The sequence below is a fragment of the Anopheles funestus genome, chromosome 2RL (genome assembly GCF_943734845.2).
Source record: "Anopheles funestus chromosome 2RL, idAnoFuneDA-416_04, whole genome shotgun sequence".
Taxonomy (NCBI): Eukaryota; Metazoa; Arthropoda; class Insecta; order Diptera; family Culicidae; genus Anopheles; species Anopheles funestus.
Genome location: NC_064598.1, coordinates 58417635 through 58434155, shown reverse-complemented (window position 1 = coordinate 58434155; position 16521 = coordinate 58417635). Strand labels below are relative to the sequence as shown.

The window sequence follows — 16521 nt, the reverse complement described above, 5'->3', positions numbered from 1 at the left end:
GGTGAACACATCTGCTAATCGAATAGTTTCTAGCGAGCATGCAACAAGCATTCATGCAAGTCAAGTAAACAGGCGGTAAAAGCAAGATTTCGCATGTGGATATACATAATGAGCTGAGAACACTAGTTGCATATGTTTAACACGCTTGTTTAACATTCGTTTCTCTGGTCAGATACTAGTTAAACTGCATAGTACATAATGTTTACAGCTTAAGATACTTTCTGACATTCCAACAGAAAAAAATATCGTAATCCACATTTTGCAACAAACTAGCTCGATCCTTGGAAAAGTGTTGCAATTCCGTCCGATGGTATTCTGGTAGCAGCATCGTTCTTCAATACAAAAATGCTCGGTATTTGATTTCCGGTAGGCAAACTAAACAGGCTATTCTACGGATAAAGCATAACGAAGCAAGACAAAAATGGCTTATACCAAGACATCCTGAGGTTGTTGAGTGCTAAAATAGAGGAAGTCATTTGATATTTTCGCTTCTGTGCGATGCAGTTCTACTTGGCACTTAAGCGAAAAGGATCTGCATGTTTATACATATAAATGATCGGCAATAGTGCATCCTTCCATTATTGTTCGTTGCTAGGCGATTTGCTAGAAAAATGTTTTGCCATCTACCTGCACCATGGAATGGTCGGATGCCCGTACCAAGGACTTTTCAGGGGTACGAATGTTTCTTTTTCCTTTTCTTGAGCTGTTCGTCAATGTTTCGGAAATCTAAAAAAGGGATGAGCTGATATTTTCTGGAACTCGGGTTGAAATATGGCCAGAAGCTTATGCTAGAAATGAAGAAAAGAGATCTTAAAACTCAACCGATGCTGGGTATGGTGAGATAGTTCTAAAGCCTTAAATATAATTCCGCAGATGTCGCTGGGTTCAGAAACGATACTGAGGCACCACAGGTAGTGAGAATTGCTGCATGAAGTATGGTTCTTCTGATGAGATCAGATCAGAACTCACGACCTCTTCTATGTGTTAGGCACCGTATGTCGAGATACAAAACCATCGGAAATGAATTCTGTTACCTAGATGAATTTATTTGTGGCCGGTAAATTGGTACTTATTAAACATCGGAGCCAAATATTTTGAAAGAATGACACACAAAATCTGAAGGAAAAAAACTTGTTATCAAGCCTTAACCCCAAGTACAGTAACAATTTTCTTCCTTCCAATGAGTAGCAATTATAGAATATCTCATTTGGAACAGAGGTCGTGAGTGGCAGGAAATGGAAGGTTCTACGAAGAAAGAAACCACCAAAAGATGCGATGTGAAAATTATCAAAAATTGTCGCCCATTGTGATACTAATGGAAATCAATTTTTAAATAAAGTAGCTATGATTTACCTGCCCAAATCCCGCTTAGAGCACGAACGCTGTTCCGATGGGAAGATGAGAATGAGCCGATGAGAAGAATGTCACTAAAAGTGGTTTGCTCAACAGTAAAACCTTTCGAAGCTACGAATTTGTTTTATAAGCAGTAAGCAAAAACATTCTTATTGCTGCTTCTCTTGTGATTTGTTTTTTTTTGTGAGCAAATCTGTGGAATGTGATGGTTACAAGGAATATAGTGAAAATAATTCAGGAAAAGCTGTCAGATGTTCTCGCCGAACAAGACATTCGCTTTGAGAGCCGCAATCGGAGGTATTTACTTAGAACCAGTCGCTGGGTCCATAGTGTCAAACCATCGAACTATGGCAACATGATTGCGAATCTGCCTGGCTAAAAGTGTTTTTTTTTTTTGCTCTTTTGTTTGTGTTACTCACCATCAGATTCGGTACACGTTTTAAAAATCCTCTCATGCTTCCTTTGTTGCATCCATGTACAACCGTTGAACTTTTAATGGATGGGAAAATCTTGAGTAGCAACAGCGGCAAACAGAATTGGATATTTTTTTTGTTTCGTTATTTTCGTCTCCTTTCTGTTGTATGGCCCGGTTTTTTTTAGATTCCCATTCTTTCATTATTTGGTGTGTGCGAGTTTTTTTTTCGGCACTGATGTATTGCTCTCGCTGCACCTGGAGCATCTCACCAGATCGATGCAGTAGGAGCAGCAGCAGCTATTCACCCGGGCAGCGAGGAGCGCAGCAGCAAGGGAATGTTGTGCTGCGTGTTGTGTGTATGTGTGCTGTTTCAGTGTGTCATGTGCAAAAATGAAACAGCGACCATAGAAAGTATGTAAGCAAACAAGAATGAAAACGTACACAAACTTATGCTTGCAAAAAAAACATTCAAAGCGATCGAAGTAGGTATCTTAACTTTCTGATTCTCTACTACGCGGTGGAGCTTTTCATGCGCTCACAATCGAAGATGACCATGATGTATTTGGCTGTCAAAAGAAAGATGTATACGCTTATAGCAGCATGGCCTGGCATGATAGTTAATGTGTGCGTGTTGGTTTGGGGTATGGTTCGCGTAGGGAAGTAATCAGTCGCTGATCAGAGTCAGCACACAGCGTGCAAAAGATGTGGATGAAGGAGACGGTACTAAACGGTCAAAAAGGGAAAGAAAGGTTCCGAAAGGAAAAGAAAGAAAAAAAAAACAAAAGCAAACGAAAATTAAAAGGGAACCATAAGAACTGATCTTTAGCAACCGCATGGTGCACCACTACACAGGTTCGGAAGGCGAAGAATAAGATACTCGTGCAAGAGGAGAACGGACTACGGCATGAAGATGCACACACGTGATCGCACGCGATCTTGGCCAGATGAACGAACGAGCAAAAAATCGCTAGAATAAGCAAATGGGAATGGGGCGGAAAACGCGACGTATTGGTTTTTGAGTGTGGAAAAAGCAGCGCGTGTTTTCGTCCGTACAGGTAGACCGTGGCGTTGGAAGTAGACGAAGACGACGAAGCAGGCGGAAATGCGCCGCCAGGTGAAGGGAGAGCCGAACGATCGTGTCGGTGTGCGTGTTAGTGTTAGTGGAACGCGTGAGTGAAGGAAGTGTAAGCGAATGAAGTGCGAAAGAGGGAGAAGAAGAAGTAGGAACGAGCGCGAGGTGGTCAGGTCGTGTAGCTGTAGATGTGCGCCAAGGGATCGCAAGGAGTGGGACAAGGTGGGAGGCTCATGAAACGGATGAATTGTTTCCCACGGTTCGAACGAGCGGATGAGCGAGCGAATGAACGAATAAACCGGCAAAAGCCATCGAGAATAGCAGCAACAGCAGCAGCAGCAGCAAGGGCAATAATAAAAATAGCATCAGCTCCAGGTCGCCTGCAACGAAGGAATGGATAAAACGCAGCAAGGCAAAAGAAGACGAACGAATGAGCGATCGGGTAAAACGCAAACGAGTGTTGAATTTTGTAGAATCTCGATGAAGGTTAGGGTAGAGAGTGGGGGGGGGGGGGGGGGGGGTTCGTTTGGGGCGGAGGGAGGAATCCCGGTTGTTGGCGATGGGTGGCAGGTGGCGTGCGAATGAGCGAAGCGAGCGAAAGAAGAAGCTTATGACGACATTAAAACAAATGCTATGTAATATCAAAGCTATAAATGCTTTTATATATACACATACAGGCACGCACACCCGCACCGAGTAAGTAATGAGTTAAAAAAAAAGTAAGTGTTGGTGGTGATGGAATTTCTAATATTCTATTGCCATCTATTCATTTCGCTGGCGCACTAACCCACCCACCCTTTGCCTTCGTCAATGTCGCGTCGTACTAGTGTAGATTGCATATGAAAGAAGCAATAGATGAGAAATGAGGAGGTGGAGGAATGGACGACAGATAGCAGTTAAGTGTGGGAAAGTGGGAGGTGGTGGCGGGGGAAATGAAATTGTGCGAAGGGTGTGTGTGCACTGCAATGCGCTATGGCCCGGCGAATTAGGTTTTGATGGAACCTACGAACTACGAATGAAAGGATTCTGTGTATGGAAATTGAATGTGAGAGCTTTCAATTCCCAACAAACACACAAATATTCGCTAGGCGACCCCAAGTAAAGACCGGTTCTTCTTCGACCGGTACCGGATTGGATTCCGTTGCCACTCGTTCGCTTGGAATGAATCATCGTTTAAATGTATCCGTTTAACTTGTGCAGCAAGTATGGCATGGCGATGATTCCCACTTAAAACGTCTATGCCATCGCTTATGTTAAGCTAACGCTTCTAAACGCGCCAACCTGCCGTATAATTGTCCGTTGCCATTTATAATAAGTATTTGTTGCGCGTCCTTGGGTCGATTCGATTCGAAGCAATGGTTTTATTTGCCGTTTTGCTATAAACTCTTTATAGTACTTGGTTCGAAGTTTGTATTTGTTTTTGAATAGATAAAAATTTGCGTGATTAGCTTTGTTATATCGTGAGGTGCATATTGCATTGAATGGTAATGATCAGTGGCTGTAGAATTTGCTGCCTAATTTCTCTGACGGAAAGTATTGTTAGTACAGGACTTAATCGTATGGATTGAGTATTGCTATAATCGTCTGTGTAAAAAAAACTTGACACTTTGAGCCGTTAATTATAGAGGAATAACATTTTAAATATTTAACATTTGTCCAAAATGCAAGGAATGCAGATTAGGGGTTTAATAGGTACGGTTGCACCATATGAACATTACGTTACTACCATAAAAATCTATGTAAAAACCCGTTTCACAATATGAGCCTGAAATACGGGATTCTTTGTTGTAACTTATCATAAACACTACCCGATGATGTGTATGTAATTTATTTGCACATAGGAACATAGGAAGCCAAGACCTGTCTTGAGGTTGTATTGCCACATAAAATGTAAATGTAGCAAAGTTCTGCAAACACAAACCCAAACGGCGCATACCAAAACCCTTAAAGCTATTAAAGCGAAAATGGAAGGTTTTTGTTGTAGATCGAATGAGGATCTTCAGGAGCCAAGTTCGGTGATCACACACCATATATGTATATAAATGCCAATTGAGATTTTGTGAATTAATTTTCTTGTTGTGATTGACAAAGATGTTATTTATAAAAAAAAAAACTATTTGAGGTTTTGGGTGCACGATTGACCTATACTTGATCCTCTGCTTATAAAGTACATGATAGAGAACTATCAGGTCAAAGCGTTTGCAAGAGGTCCTAAAATCCTGAATTGATTTTTACTTGACCTAAGGATATCGTCATTATATGAGAATAGTTTTTGGTTTTCCATACAAAAAAAATCATGAAATAAATAGAGATTTCGATTTCGTAGAGGGTTTACTTCAATTTCATTCATACAAATAAAAGTAATTTTAAAATGTTTGAAGAAGCCACTTTAGTTTGTCTGTTTATTTCCACCAACTTCTGAGGATATTATTTAAACCAGTTCGAATTTGGTGTCTGGTGTTGAACGATTTTAAAGGAATAGTATTTTCCGATAGAATTTCTTTGAAATTTGAATGTTAAGTTAAAGGTTCATATAAACTTCCAACAATTTCAAACAGTTGAAATGTCATAGCAAATACCAACCTAAAGGAACAAAACTATGTAATATTTTTTCTGCACCAATGAACATAAAAAGCCAAATATGGCCATAGTTCCCAGTTCACATATTTAGAGGTATGCACGACTAATGTCCAGGAGAGACCAGGAAGTTGAATTTTCGTGGCGTATCGTGAAAACCTCACTATTTTGCACCGGTACCAATCTCCATCTGAACCGGTCTGCCTTAGTAGGGAAAGACCATCCCCCATCCGCTAAGTTTTTTTTTAAAGTTATGTCAAGCACCTTGAGTAAGTCGGTAAATGAAGAGGAGAGAATTAAAGATTTCTCTGCGAAAAATTGCGAGTTGCAAATTAACTCGTCTTTATCAATGTGTTTGGCCAATATTATCGTGGTGGTGGCATAATGACAAAAAAATAAAAAGTACTGAAATTAAAATGCCACAAGCAACAATAAGAATATAACAAATAAATAAAACAATCATGTAAGTAACAATCAAAAAAGTCCTATCAAATGGATCCTTTACGTTGCTTTTATTTCTGTGAGCATAAAAAAACAAACACATAAATAATAATATCCAGACATCAAGACGGATGAAATCCTACAACAATCCGCGATGAATATAGCAGAAGATAAAAAAAAGCACACAACCAAACAGTAGCGTGTAGAAATCGTAGAGAATAGGTAGTTATTCAAGTACAGATTAATAGAACGAAATTGATCAAGCATTGATGGTCACTTGAAAGGGAGTGAGAAAAAAAAAATCACAGTCACATTTAACCAGCACCAGCACCTTATAAAAGCTCAGCCTTTCCTTCATTGAGTGGTTGTTAATGGTAGAGCGATGTGTACAACACTTTAGTTGATTGTTGTGTGGCTCCTTTCTTCTTTAGCGAAGGGGTTGGAAGCGCGAAAAGATGTGTCGGGTGACGGTGCAAGAACTGCCTTTGGGCCGGCGAGGATGTGGTTAGTCGGTAGTGTTTCGCTGTTTCTCGATTGTATTTACGTGTGTAGGACCCAAGAACTTAGAGCTGTGTGTTAAGTGTTCCACAATCCTATGAGGGTGCGGAGGTGGCAACGGTGGCAACGATGGAATGGTCCAAGCTAAGCTGATCGTTGATTGCGATCGACAAAATTGATTGTATTAAGGGAAGATGGTATCTAAAGTTCCAGTTGCGCTGCTGGCAAAGTGGAAAGGGAGTGGAAAGTGGGGGAGAAAATACATAACAAAAAAAACCCCACACACACACACAAACAGTGAGTATGTATGTGTGCAAATAAACACACGTGAAAGAGCGAAACCGAATGTGTTTGGGGAAGTGATTTTGTATGCTGCATACTCCCTTGGTACACGCAATTTAGCTCTTCGGCGGCGAACAGCAGTTCGATTAACAAAACTGAAGGAACACCATCATCGTGGGGAAAGTTTGGAGGGCAACTTGTGAAAATCTGCCTGTTGCGCCGCCGCTACCATCCAACAAAATAACAAAACAAAACAAAAAAACCGTGAAACAAGCGTACACAATCGCATTTAAAATAAAATGAAAACACCAATGAATGACTAACCCGCTTGCTTCCAGCCCTTAAGTAGACGCGCAGCTTTTGAGAGGTTTTTTTTACTGTGGTGGAGAACTAAGGGGTAGAGGGGCAGGTGGATCGGCCAACGGTGTGTGTGTGTGTGTAGGATGACAGGGGGCGAGTTTCGGAGCTTCCCGCATCCAATCCTTTCCTTTCGGGGGTGATATTCATAGGTCGGTGAAGGTGTGTGTAGAGGGAAGGAAGAGGAAGGAAAAGAAGTGAGAACACCAGAGTGATGGTTTTGGACTATTGATGGAATTGCCATTAATGCGCCTATTGAAATGAAGAGGTTTGTTAACCGACTTGTGTTGAACCGGTAAATTTGATCGGTAAACTCATCAGACAACGATCGGACGGAGAGAGAGAGAGAGGGAAAAAAAGATTGACAAGCATGGATCCGGGGGGGGGGATCAGCGGTTTGGTAGGAGAAATGTGAGAGAATAGGTGGAAAGAAATGAAGCGAAGGCGAAGAACATGTGATCATTTATGCTGGGTGGGCGAACGATGTGGATCAAGAAAAATCAACTGTTAGTGTTAATTTTTTTCATTCTTGTTTTCTTTTCACGCTAGGCCCTATGGTTGTTACCTGTGGTAGATATTATTGCTTGCTTGTTTCTTTTTTGTGTGTTTACACTTCTAGTGAGAGATGATTAAGGCATGAAAAAAGAGGGAGAAAAATCCGCCTCCAATCACTTTTCCCTCCACCACTTCCAACCCCAAAACTCCGGCTTAAATCTGTTGTATGATGATGCTGTGAGAAGCACGGAGATGAGTCTTTGGCTACTGAAGAAGCAAACCTTTCTTACCGTTCGCTCGATCATTCGTTCGTCAGATTTTGTTCCACAGCTATTCGGTTCTTTTTGAGCGTTTGCTTTTTCCCTGTGTCCATGTGCTGCGCCACCCGCCATGAGGATGGAGGCCTATCAACAAATCTTGCTTTAGTAAAAACATACATTCCCACCTAAGCAACAATCGTTCTATCTTTTGATACCGATCGTTTCATCTCTATTTCGCCCATGTATCGTGTTTACCTAAGTAAATTATCTTCCTTCCCTTCGTGTTGTCGTGCTCACCGGGTGGGCGGTGGGGGGGGGGGGGGCGTAAAGGATGGTGGTTTGCGAAGAAGAAAGAGCGCCTTTATGTGAATTCCACAGATTGAAAATCAGGATCAACCGACGAGTTCTTGATGATGAGATATTGTTTTCTTTACCTTTTCATTGAATGATCGCAGTATTTGTTGGTTAATGCTTACATCCGGAGGGTATCGTTGCGCCATACCACAATGACTACATTAGCTAAATTAGAAGGTGTAGGGCGAAAAAGGCGTTTCGGTGTGTGATTGCACCGCTAAACACACCTACCTGGGAAATGGGATGGGTAGGTAATAGGCCAACGTATGCGTTAGTGCTTTGGTTAATTGTACTGAATTTATTCATAGCATTATTGCAGTGTTATTATAAAAATGCCATCGAAAGTACGCTCTCTAAACACATACTTTTAATTTAATTTTTTAATTTAATTTTAATTAATTAGGACATTTTAAAATGGCAAAAAACACGTTTTTTTGGATGGTAAAAGGAATTAATTTTCAAACGAAAATCACATTAATAAAAAAAATTAACACTGAACATTCGATTTAGCCGCCCGTATTGAATATCCTTGATGGTGAAATCTCATCAAAAATGTTTTTTTTGTTCTCAAACACTTAATTCAACCGGTGCGGTGCGCACCAACTGTTGTTTGCCGTTTCGTCTTGTTGGCATTTTCTTCGCTTAGTGTACCGCTTGTTGTGTGTGTTTTTTTGTGTTTGGTTCACTTCCGGTTGCTTGTTTTGCACCGGATGGCGGATGTTGCTGTGAAGCTGCTGCTGATGGTGATTTAGTTCCCTACCAGATGCATACACGTTTTTATTTAGGATTCACGATCCTGCAGGTATCCGTTGTGGATTGAAGAGGGGATAAAAAAACAACATCGAGTAACACACACGTACGGGAACCGTTCGCACGATGAGGAAGCAGAGGAAATCTGTCGCTTCCGGTCCGGACTGTTTTCGTGTCCTTTTTCTAACCGAAACACGAGAGGGAAGAAGAAAAACCGTTCGTTTACAGAATGATGAGTTTATTTTATATTTGTCTGTTTGCTGAAATCAGGCAATAAATTTGTGGTTTTTGATCGTCAACCAATTCGTAAATTATGTTGCGCTCTTTAAATCATGTTGTATATTTTTGTCTGTATGTGTGTTTTTTTAACATTATCTAAAGTTAGTGTATTTATTAATGAAGATAGAAACCACAATATATCAGAATATCTGTACAAAAATATAAAAGTAACATATTTTTTGTGTAAATTCGATCTTGTTAGAGTTTTTTTGTTGACGATAGTGTTTGTGGAAGAAATAATTTTCCATTTTTTCTTATATCGCTGTACCGTATGAAGCAGCAGTTTAGCGTTTGGTAGGAAAACACATAACCACAAGCAACATTAAAAAGACGTAAAATTTTCTCTTTCATTTTGATGGTTTCGTTCGCACAAGCGGCTGAGATTTGTTGGATGTTACGAGCTCCTCTTGTTAGTGACTCTAAGGTTGATCTTATATTTAATTTCCTTTTTTCTTTATGAAACAATTCCACTTGGTTAAGTTTTTCTTTTAATTTGGTAGTTTTATTACTTGCGTTTATACTCGCGGGCACGATGAAACTGCAGTAAAGTTTATTTCGATTCTTATCATTACAACTTCACTTTAAAGTGTTTAGTGCTTCTATCATGGCCGTAATTTGTCGGCTCATCCTTTGCTTTCTATTTGTACGACGGCATAGCATTGCATTTATTTACACTGGACCATCTTAAGTTACGGGTAACGTTGTTTCCTTAACTTTCTTAATCATGTGCTCCTCCGTGCTATGGTTTGAAAACCAAAAAGGTTCGGTGTTGTTGGGTGGACTATGATTTTGCTCAACATTTAAATGTGCGTGTGTGTGTGTGTGTGTGTGTGGGTCATAAAATAGGTAAAGTACACTATTTTAATTAATTGGATTGTTATGTACTGGAGTTGCAGTACGTGTACCAAAGACTTGCTAGCAACACAGACACAGGTTTACAGCGAAATTTTGAAGAATAGGTGTATTCGTATAACAATTGGTTTTTGATTTTTGTTTAGGAAGAAGAGATACTCGTTATTAGGGGTTAACTGTGTTTGGTACGGTTAACCAAAGAAATGTACTGGTGCAGTGTACTTGATGTTGTACTGTTAAAGCGCCGTATAGTTAACTTAAGAGATGTACTAAAATTATCAAAAATATGAAAACTAATACATTTTTTTGAATAAATTTAGACTTATTATTATTATTATTTATTATTATATTATTATGAATGGTAAAAATTTTGCCACATTTTTGCAAGAATACCAGAAAGGTGGGATGATTTTATTAGTATCATATATAAATCTTCAATTTTCTCGGAGTCGGAGTAATCCGGAGCTAACTCCGGAGTATTCCGGTACTAACTCCGGAACAATTTGGAGTGAACTCCAGAGTATTCCGGTACTAACTGCGGAGTATTCCGGTACTAATTCCGGAGTAATTCGGAGTCAACTCCAGAGTAATCTTCGGAGTTACTAAATCCGGATTATTCCGGAGTAGTTACTTCGGAGCATACTCGGTTTTTTATACGTCGGAATCGGAGTGGATTCATGAATACACTCCGGAGTTCCAATCACTAATGTATTCACCAAAGTTCTCTTCCTGGCTTATTGACCTACCATTTCTTTGTTTCTGTCTATTTTTCAAGTTCAGTGCTTGATGAAAAGAGACGGTCCTAATCTAATATCACTATTTATTTATTCCCAACGATCACCACCTCTTTGACTTTTACTAAACATTTACTGGGCAGTTGTTTAAACCGTTCGAAGTGTTCTATTTTAAGCAAAACTTAGGATGAAATCTTCTCACACTTTTTATGAATTAAAACCGCGTTCAGTCGCAGTCTGCGGCTGGGTCCATCTGTACGCAGTAAGGGAAGAGGGAAGATGTTTAAAATTGAGAAAGGAAACCTCGCCCTTAACTGAAAGGTTCGAGTATACTTACGTGATGAATGTTAGAAACCCCGGATTCTGTACATAGGTGTTCTCTTTCTCTACCTTTCTTTATACGGTACATACCGCTAAATCAGTAGTAGAAGGCTGGTTCGCGTGGCTTCAAGGTGTGGCGCTTCGGTGCGCATCATTATATTTCCCGCTGGAAGATGGAGCGTGTGTGTATGTATGTATATGCCATTGCAACATGTGCAAATGCATCGTACAAAGCTAATGTGTGGCATTTGACTGCTGTTGCTGCTGTTTCTCGTGGCAGAGCTGCTGCTGCTGCTGCTGCTTTCGGGGTTGGCTTCACGATTACTAACATAAATTACGACCTTTTATTTTTTTTGCTTTACATACTCTCCTTTCCATTCCGTTTTACTGTAGGCCGACCAATTGAAGACGACTACGCGTACATGATTCACATGATGCTAGTGCATCATGAATAATATCCTCTGCTGAAATTTTGGCTTTTAATTATATCCTTGTCTTTCCTCTTTCTTTCATTTGCCATCGTGCAGGTTGCCGGTTCGGGACTGTTTGAGCTGGAGCTACGCTACTTTCAAAACGAAAAAAGTATCGACCACAATGAAAGGTGCTGCTCCGGGAAGGCGGATGCGCTCGGTCGTTGCATCGGAACCTGTAAAACAAGGTTCCGAGCATGCCTGAAGCATTACCAGGCCACAATCGATACAACCTCACCCTGCACATTCGGTGACGTCATAACGCCCGTACTGGAAGGGACGACACTGAACTTTACAGCGATCACTGGCACAACGGAAGGTTTCGAAAATCCGTTACGGTTTCCGTTCGAGTTTGGTTGGCCGGTAAGTAATTGCACTACAGTTATATTAATCGAAAATTCTTAAAATTTATATACTTAAAACTTTTTGAAACTTTCGTGATGTTATTACAAAACAAAACCTCCCATAAAGTTGCCCTTAGTGTGTTTTCTTTTCGATACAATTTCGGAAGAATTGTAAATGTAATGCAACCAGAAAAAAGCAGATACGCAAAAATCGTGATAAAAAATGTAAAACTATACCTGTGTGCATGTGTTGTGTGCGTGTGTATGTTTTTTGTTGGTCAATATAAGTAAGGAAGAAACACAACCAGCTGCTTCCTCTCCAATACAAAGAACCGAGCCGGATGTGTGGTACGGCTGTTTCCTAGCTGTTTGCTTTTTTTTTGCTTCCTACCCGAAGCACCTTCAATCTGTTTCACCATACGTATGGTATGTATTATCGGTTTGCATACATAAGTGCTCATTCTCAGTATCAAACGTCTTCTCAAACGTCACGAAATTGTCATGTTGGTATTATGACTTTCCGTTTGGCTCTCCGTTTGGCACATTCAGACGTTTCAAAAATCAATGATAACTTGATGTTAAACGGAAAGTAAAAAATTTGCATTACCTGTGCCAAACGGAAAACCCGTTAGACAGAAAATTTTCCGTCAGCCGAAAGCAACGGAAAGTACAGCTTGTGGTGTGAAAAAAGAGTTAATTTTCGAAATAAAAACCAAAAAAATATGTAAGTATCATAAAGGTTGTTTAGGAAATCAGTTGTAATATATTTTAAATTTATTTCTTGTTTGGTGGCTTTCAGGGACCAGTCGGAAACAAGAACGACTAGAATACAGTATGAAAAGATGGTTGACATCATGGAAACCGCTCCTGATATAGCTCGAGCCTTATTTAAGGGGGATCAATCGGCTTTTTGGAAAGAACTTGCAGACAACCTTAACCCCTTAGGTCCTCCCATCAAGAATGTGGCAACGTGGAAAAGGGTAATGACACATTTTACAACAAAATAACAATTTATTTACCAAATAATTTCCTTACTTTTAAAGGTATGGTTCGATTACAAATGTGCGGTTAAGAAGAAGCTACGCGACAACAAAGCTTCTCTTACTGCCACGGGGGGTGGACCAAACCGCACTAAATTGTTAAATGAATTGGAGGAACGAGTCGCAAATCTAACCAATTTGAGAGCAACAGTGGAGGGCAATAGCGCCGCGCGATTCGGAATAAGCCGACCGGGCAATAACAGTATCGAAAACAATCCCAATACCGACATCGTCCCAACACAAAACCAAATCAGCAGCCAGCAACAACAGGAACCAGAGGTACTACAAAAACAGCAAAACGGGATAATTACAGGACCAATAGGCAATAGATCAAATCGAAAACGGAAGAACACAGATGCAGTATTACAACAAAACAAGGCTATGCTGGAGATGATGGCAAAACTAATCAAATTGCAAGAAGAAACTAATTTAGCCATGGTTGAATGTACAAAACAAATTAGAATTTTAAGCAACGTACTAACGAAACAAAACAATAATCTTAATTCAAATTAAATATTATGTAATACGGATGTATTACGGAAGATTTAACTTTTCGGAAGGAGGCTTTGGTAGCCTAATAACAAAGACGGAAGGTATAACGGAAGAACGGAAGACAGAACGGAAGAACGGAAGAACGGAAGAACGGAAGATGTTGCTTGTACAACGATCCAATAACGAATATCTTTATTCAGCATGACAGTTGCGCAGCACACTGTCATGTCCAATGGTCATAATTCACTCTGACATTTCGAAAGCTCTTCACAATGATACCGGTTGCGGACCTGACACTACAGTATATTACAGCTCGGCTATCCTGACTTAGGATTGACCTCAATTCTACTTGACTACATACCTAATCATATTTACGTATTAGTGGCCCACTTCCTAAGCTTATCAACTTCTAGAACGCCATCATAGGCCATTTGTGTATGTTGACATCCCTCAACATCTCTAACGACATAGCGGTCATGAGGAAGAATTTTGTGAATTATATAAGGGCCACGAAACCTACAGTTAAGCTTTTTGTTGACACCGCTTGTGTCTGTATATTTGATAGCTACTAGATCTCCTACGGTGAATTTAGGAGCTGGCTTGTTCCTATCGGCTAAGTATTGCTCATTTCGATTTTGCGATATTTCGATATTTTCCTGTGCTTCGGAACGGAGACGATTAAGGTCTCGACTAACGTCTTCTGTTTTGGACTCAAGAAATTCACGAGGTACATACAATTGGAGGGGATAGAGGGGAGACTGATGATAAACAAGACCATCTTGCAAGACGAATCCATTAACAGGACCGACTTCGAGTTTTCGTTTTAAAGAGTCAATGGAAGGATCTCTTGATTGAGCTACCTGAAGTTGAAAGTCAAGGTCTAATTCGCTAATTGCACCTACTGCTTCAGTTCGGCTTAATGCATCCACGTGAGCCATAGAAGTCTGATGAGTGAGATTGATCTTCATTTTATGATTTACTAACTGAGTGCATTGAATAGAATCGTCGAGATAATTTTCCTTAATGATTGGTAGGACAATAGCGGATTGCTTTGAAGATAATGTGGGGCCAACATCAGGCTCAATTTCTGATTCATAAACGTCAATAGCAGAAATTTCATTGGTTGCCACATCTAGTGAATCCTGGTTCTGGGTTTCAATTCCCCCCCGAGGGGGCTGCATAAGAGAGACGTAATTCTTAGAGTACGTAAGACGGACGTTAAACGAAGGGAGTATATCTCTACCTATAATTATTGGCCAGTCCATAGAGTTCTCGGGTAATATAATAAATGAATGATTGAGGATCACCTCCTTAAATTTTATACGGCACGTTACTTGACCACGAGTATAAAGTCGGGAGTTCCCTAGGCCACGAAATCGAGAAAGGGCTAACGGAGCCAGGAGTCCAACTGGCACTATGGATTCATTTATAAAACTTACAGAACTACCTGTATCAAATAGAGATTGTATTCCTTTTACTACCACAACCGGTTTTCCTAACTTAAGAAAAGAAACACTCACCTCTTGTAATTCATCTAATGCCAGAGTTTCATTATCATCACCCGCAATACGAGTAATTGGATCCGGATGAGCAGCAGCATTCGCGACCTTCTTTGGGCAATTTTTGTAGTTATGCCCCATCTGGAAACACGTGAAGCATGCCCCCGGTGGTCGGTTGGGGCGAGAACAGGCACTCTTAAGATGTCCAAACTCCGAGCAGTTGTAACATCGAATGATGTTCTGCGTTGCTCCTCGATTGGTCGAAACAGGAACTTTCTCCGGAATTGAAGATGATGTCGTCGTCGGCTTGGGGACTCTTCTGGACCGAATAGTCTCGAATTTCTTAAGCATAGGCTTCAGATCTTCCACGTTGTTTGCCATGAATCGCATCCCAGCAGTAAGAGATGGGCTATCCAGACCATCAAGGATAATGTTGATCAATTCAGGTTCCGGGATGGGGGCTCGGCTGGCAATACGTTGCATATCCAACACATAACGTAAGGCGGTCTCCTTTGGGGAGAGACGACGGGATCGTAAGTGTCGAAGAACGGCTTCAACCGTGGGCGGCACACTCAAGGTTGAGATGAGTTCTTCCTTTAACTGTTCCAGCGTAAGGGCACGAGATGACTGGGCAACGATAGCCGCAGATCCTTTAAGCAGCCGACGAGCATGAACGAATTTATCAGCATCCTTCACACGATGTAGTGAGAAAGTATAATCGAGGTCATCCAACCATTGGATGATACATCTGTCGTCGTCTCCCGTGAAGGGTTCGATTGTTTTATCGAGCTTTAAGTCAGCAATCGGTGGTGAAGCACATTCAGACTGGTGTTCCAAAGCCTGAATCTTACGGCGCAAATCCACTAACTCCAATTGTTGCTGCAATCTGCGAATTTCGTCATCGTAAGTAGCCTGGGTGCATTTGTTAGTCGGGTTACATTCTTTGGCCGCACTATCAACACGCTCCGCTTCGGTAGCGTCCAACATGGCAGCACCGCTTGAAGCGTCCAAAATGGCGACATCACGCTTCGCGAGTATGGCACTCGAGGCGTCCAAAATGGCGGCATCGCGCTTCGCAAGTATGGCACTCGAGGCGTCCAAAATGGCGGACAGGCACGTGGTAGGGGCATCGGTCAAAGGCGCTTCGGAAGCTGGTTCCTCGTCTGGTATCGGTGTGGCGTCAATTCCCATAATTTCAGCAAACAATCTCCGGATCTGGGCAACGGTAGCGGAAGGGGGAACCGCAATCCCCGCATCCGACAGAACGCCCAACATTTCATCACGGCTAGGCATGATCTAAACCAAGATGACACAACGGCAGCACGGGGCGAATCCCACTTCTGAGATGTAATACGGATGTATTACGGAAGATTTAACTTTTCGGAAGGAGGCTTTGGTAGCCTAATAACAAAGACGGAAGGTATAACGGAAGAACGGAAGACAGAACGGAAGAACGGAAGAACGGAAGAACGGAAGATGTTGCTTGTACAACGATCCAATAACGAATATCTTTATTCAGCATGACAGTTGCGCAGCACACTGTCATGTCCAATGGTCATAATTCACTCTGACATTTCGAAAGCTCTTCACAATGATACCGGTTGCGGACCTGACACTACAGTATATTACAATTACT

The 16521-nt window shown here is 41.0% G+C and overlaps 2 protein-coding genes across 2 annotated transcripts in view; one reads left to right on the top strand and one right to left on the bottom strand.

Moving 5' to 3' along the window:
• LOC125761860 (neurogenic locus protein delta) overlaps window positions 1-16521 on the top strand; it is a 37153-nt gene that overhangs the window by 3598 nt on the left and 17034 nt on the right. The window contains exon 2 of the mRNA XM_049423411.1: window positions 11568-11873. Coding sequence (XP_049279368.1) covers window positions 11568-11873 — 306 coding nt within the window. The remainder of the gene's footprint in view (window positions 1-11567; window positions 11874-16521) is intronic.
• Window positions 13414-16506, bottom strand: LOC125761873 (uncharacterized). Its single transcript, XM_049423429.1, has 2 exons — window positions 14907-16506; window positions 13414-14833 (listed from the first exon to the last, which is right to left on the bottom strand). The coding sequence occupies exons 1-2, from the start codon at window positions 16176-16178 to the stop codon at window positions 14822-14824; spliced, it is 1284 nt and encodes a 427-aa protein (XP_049279386.1). The 5' UTR covers window positions 16179-16506; the 3' UTR covers window positions 13414-14821.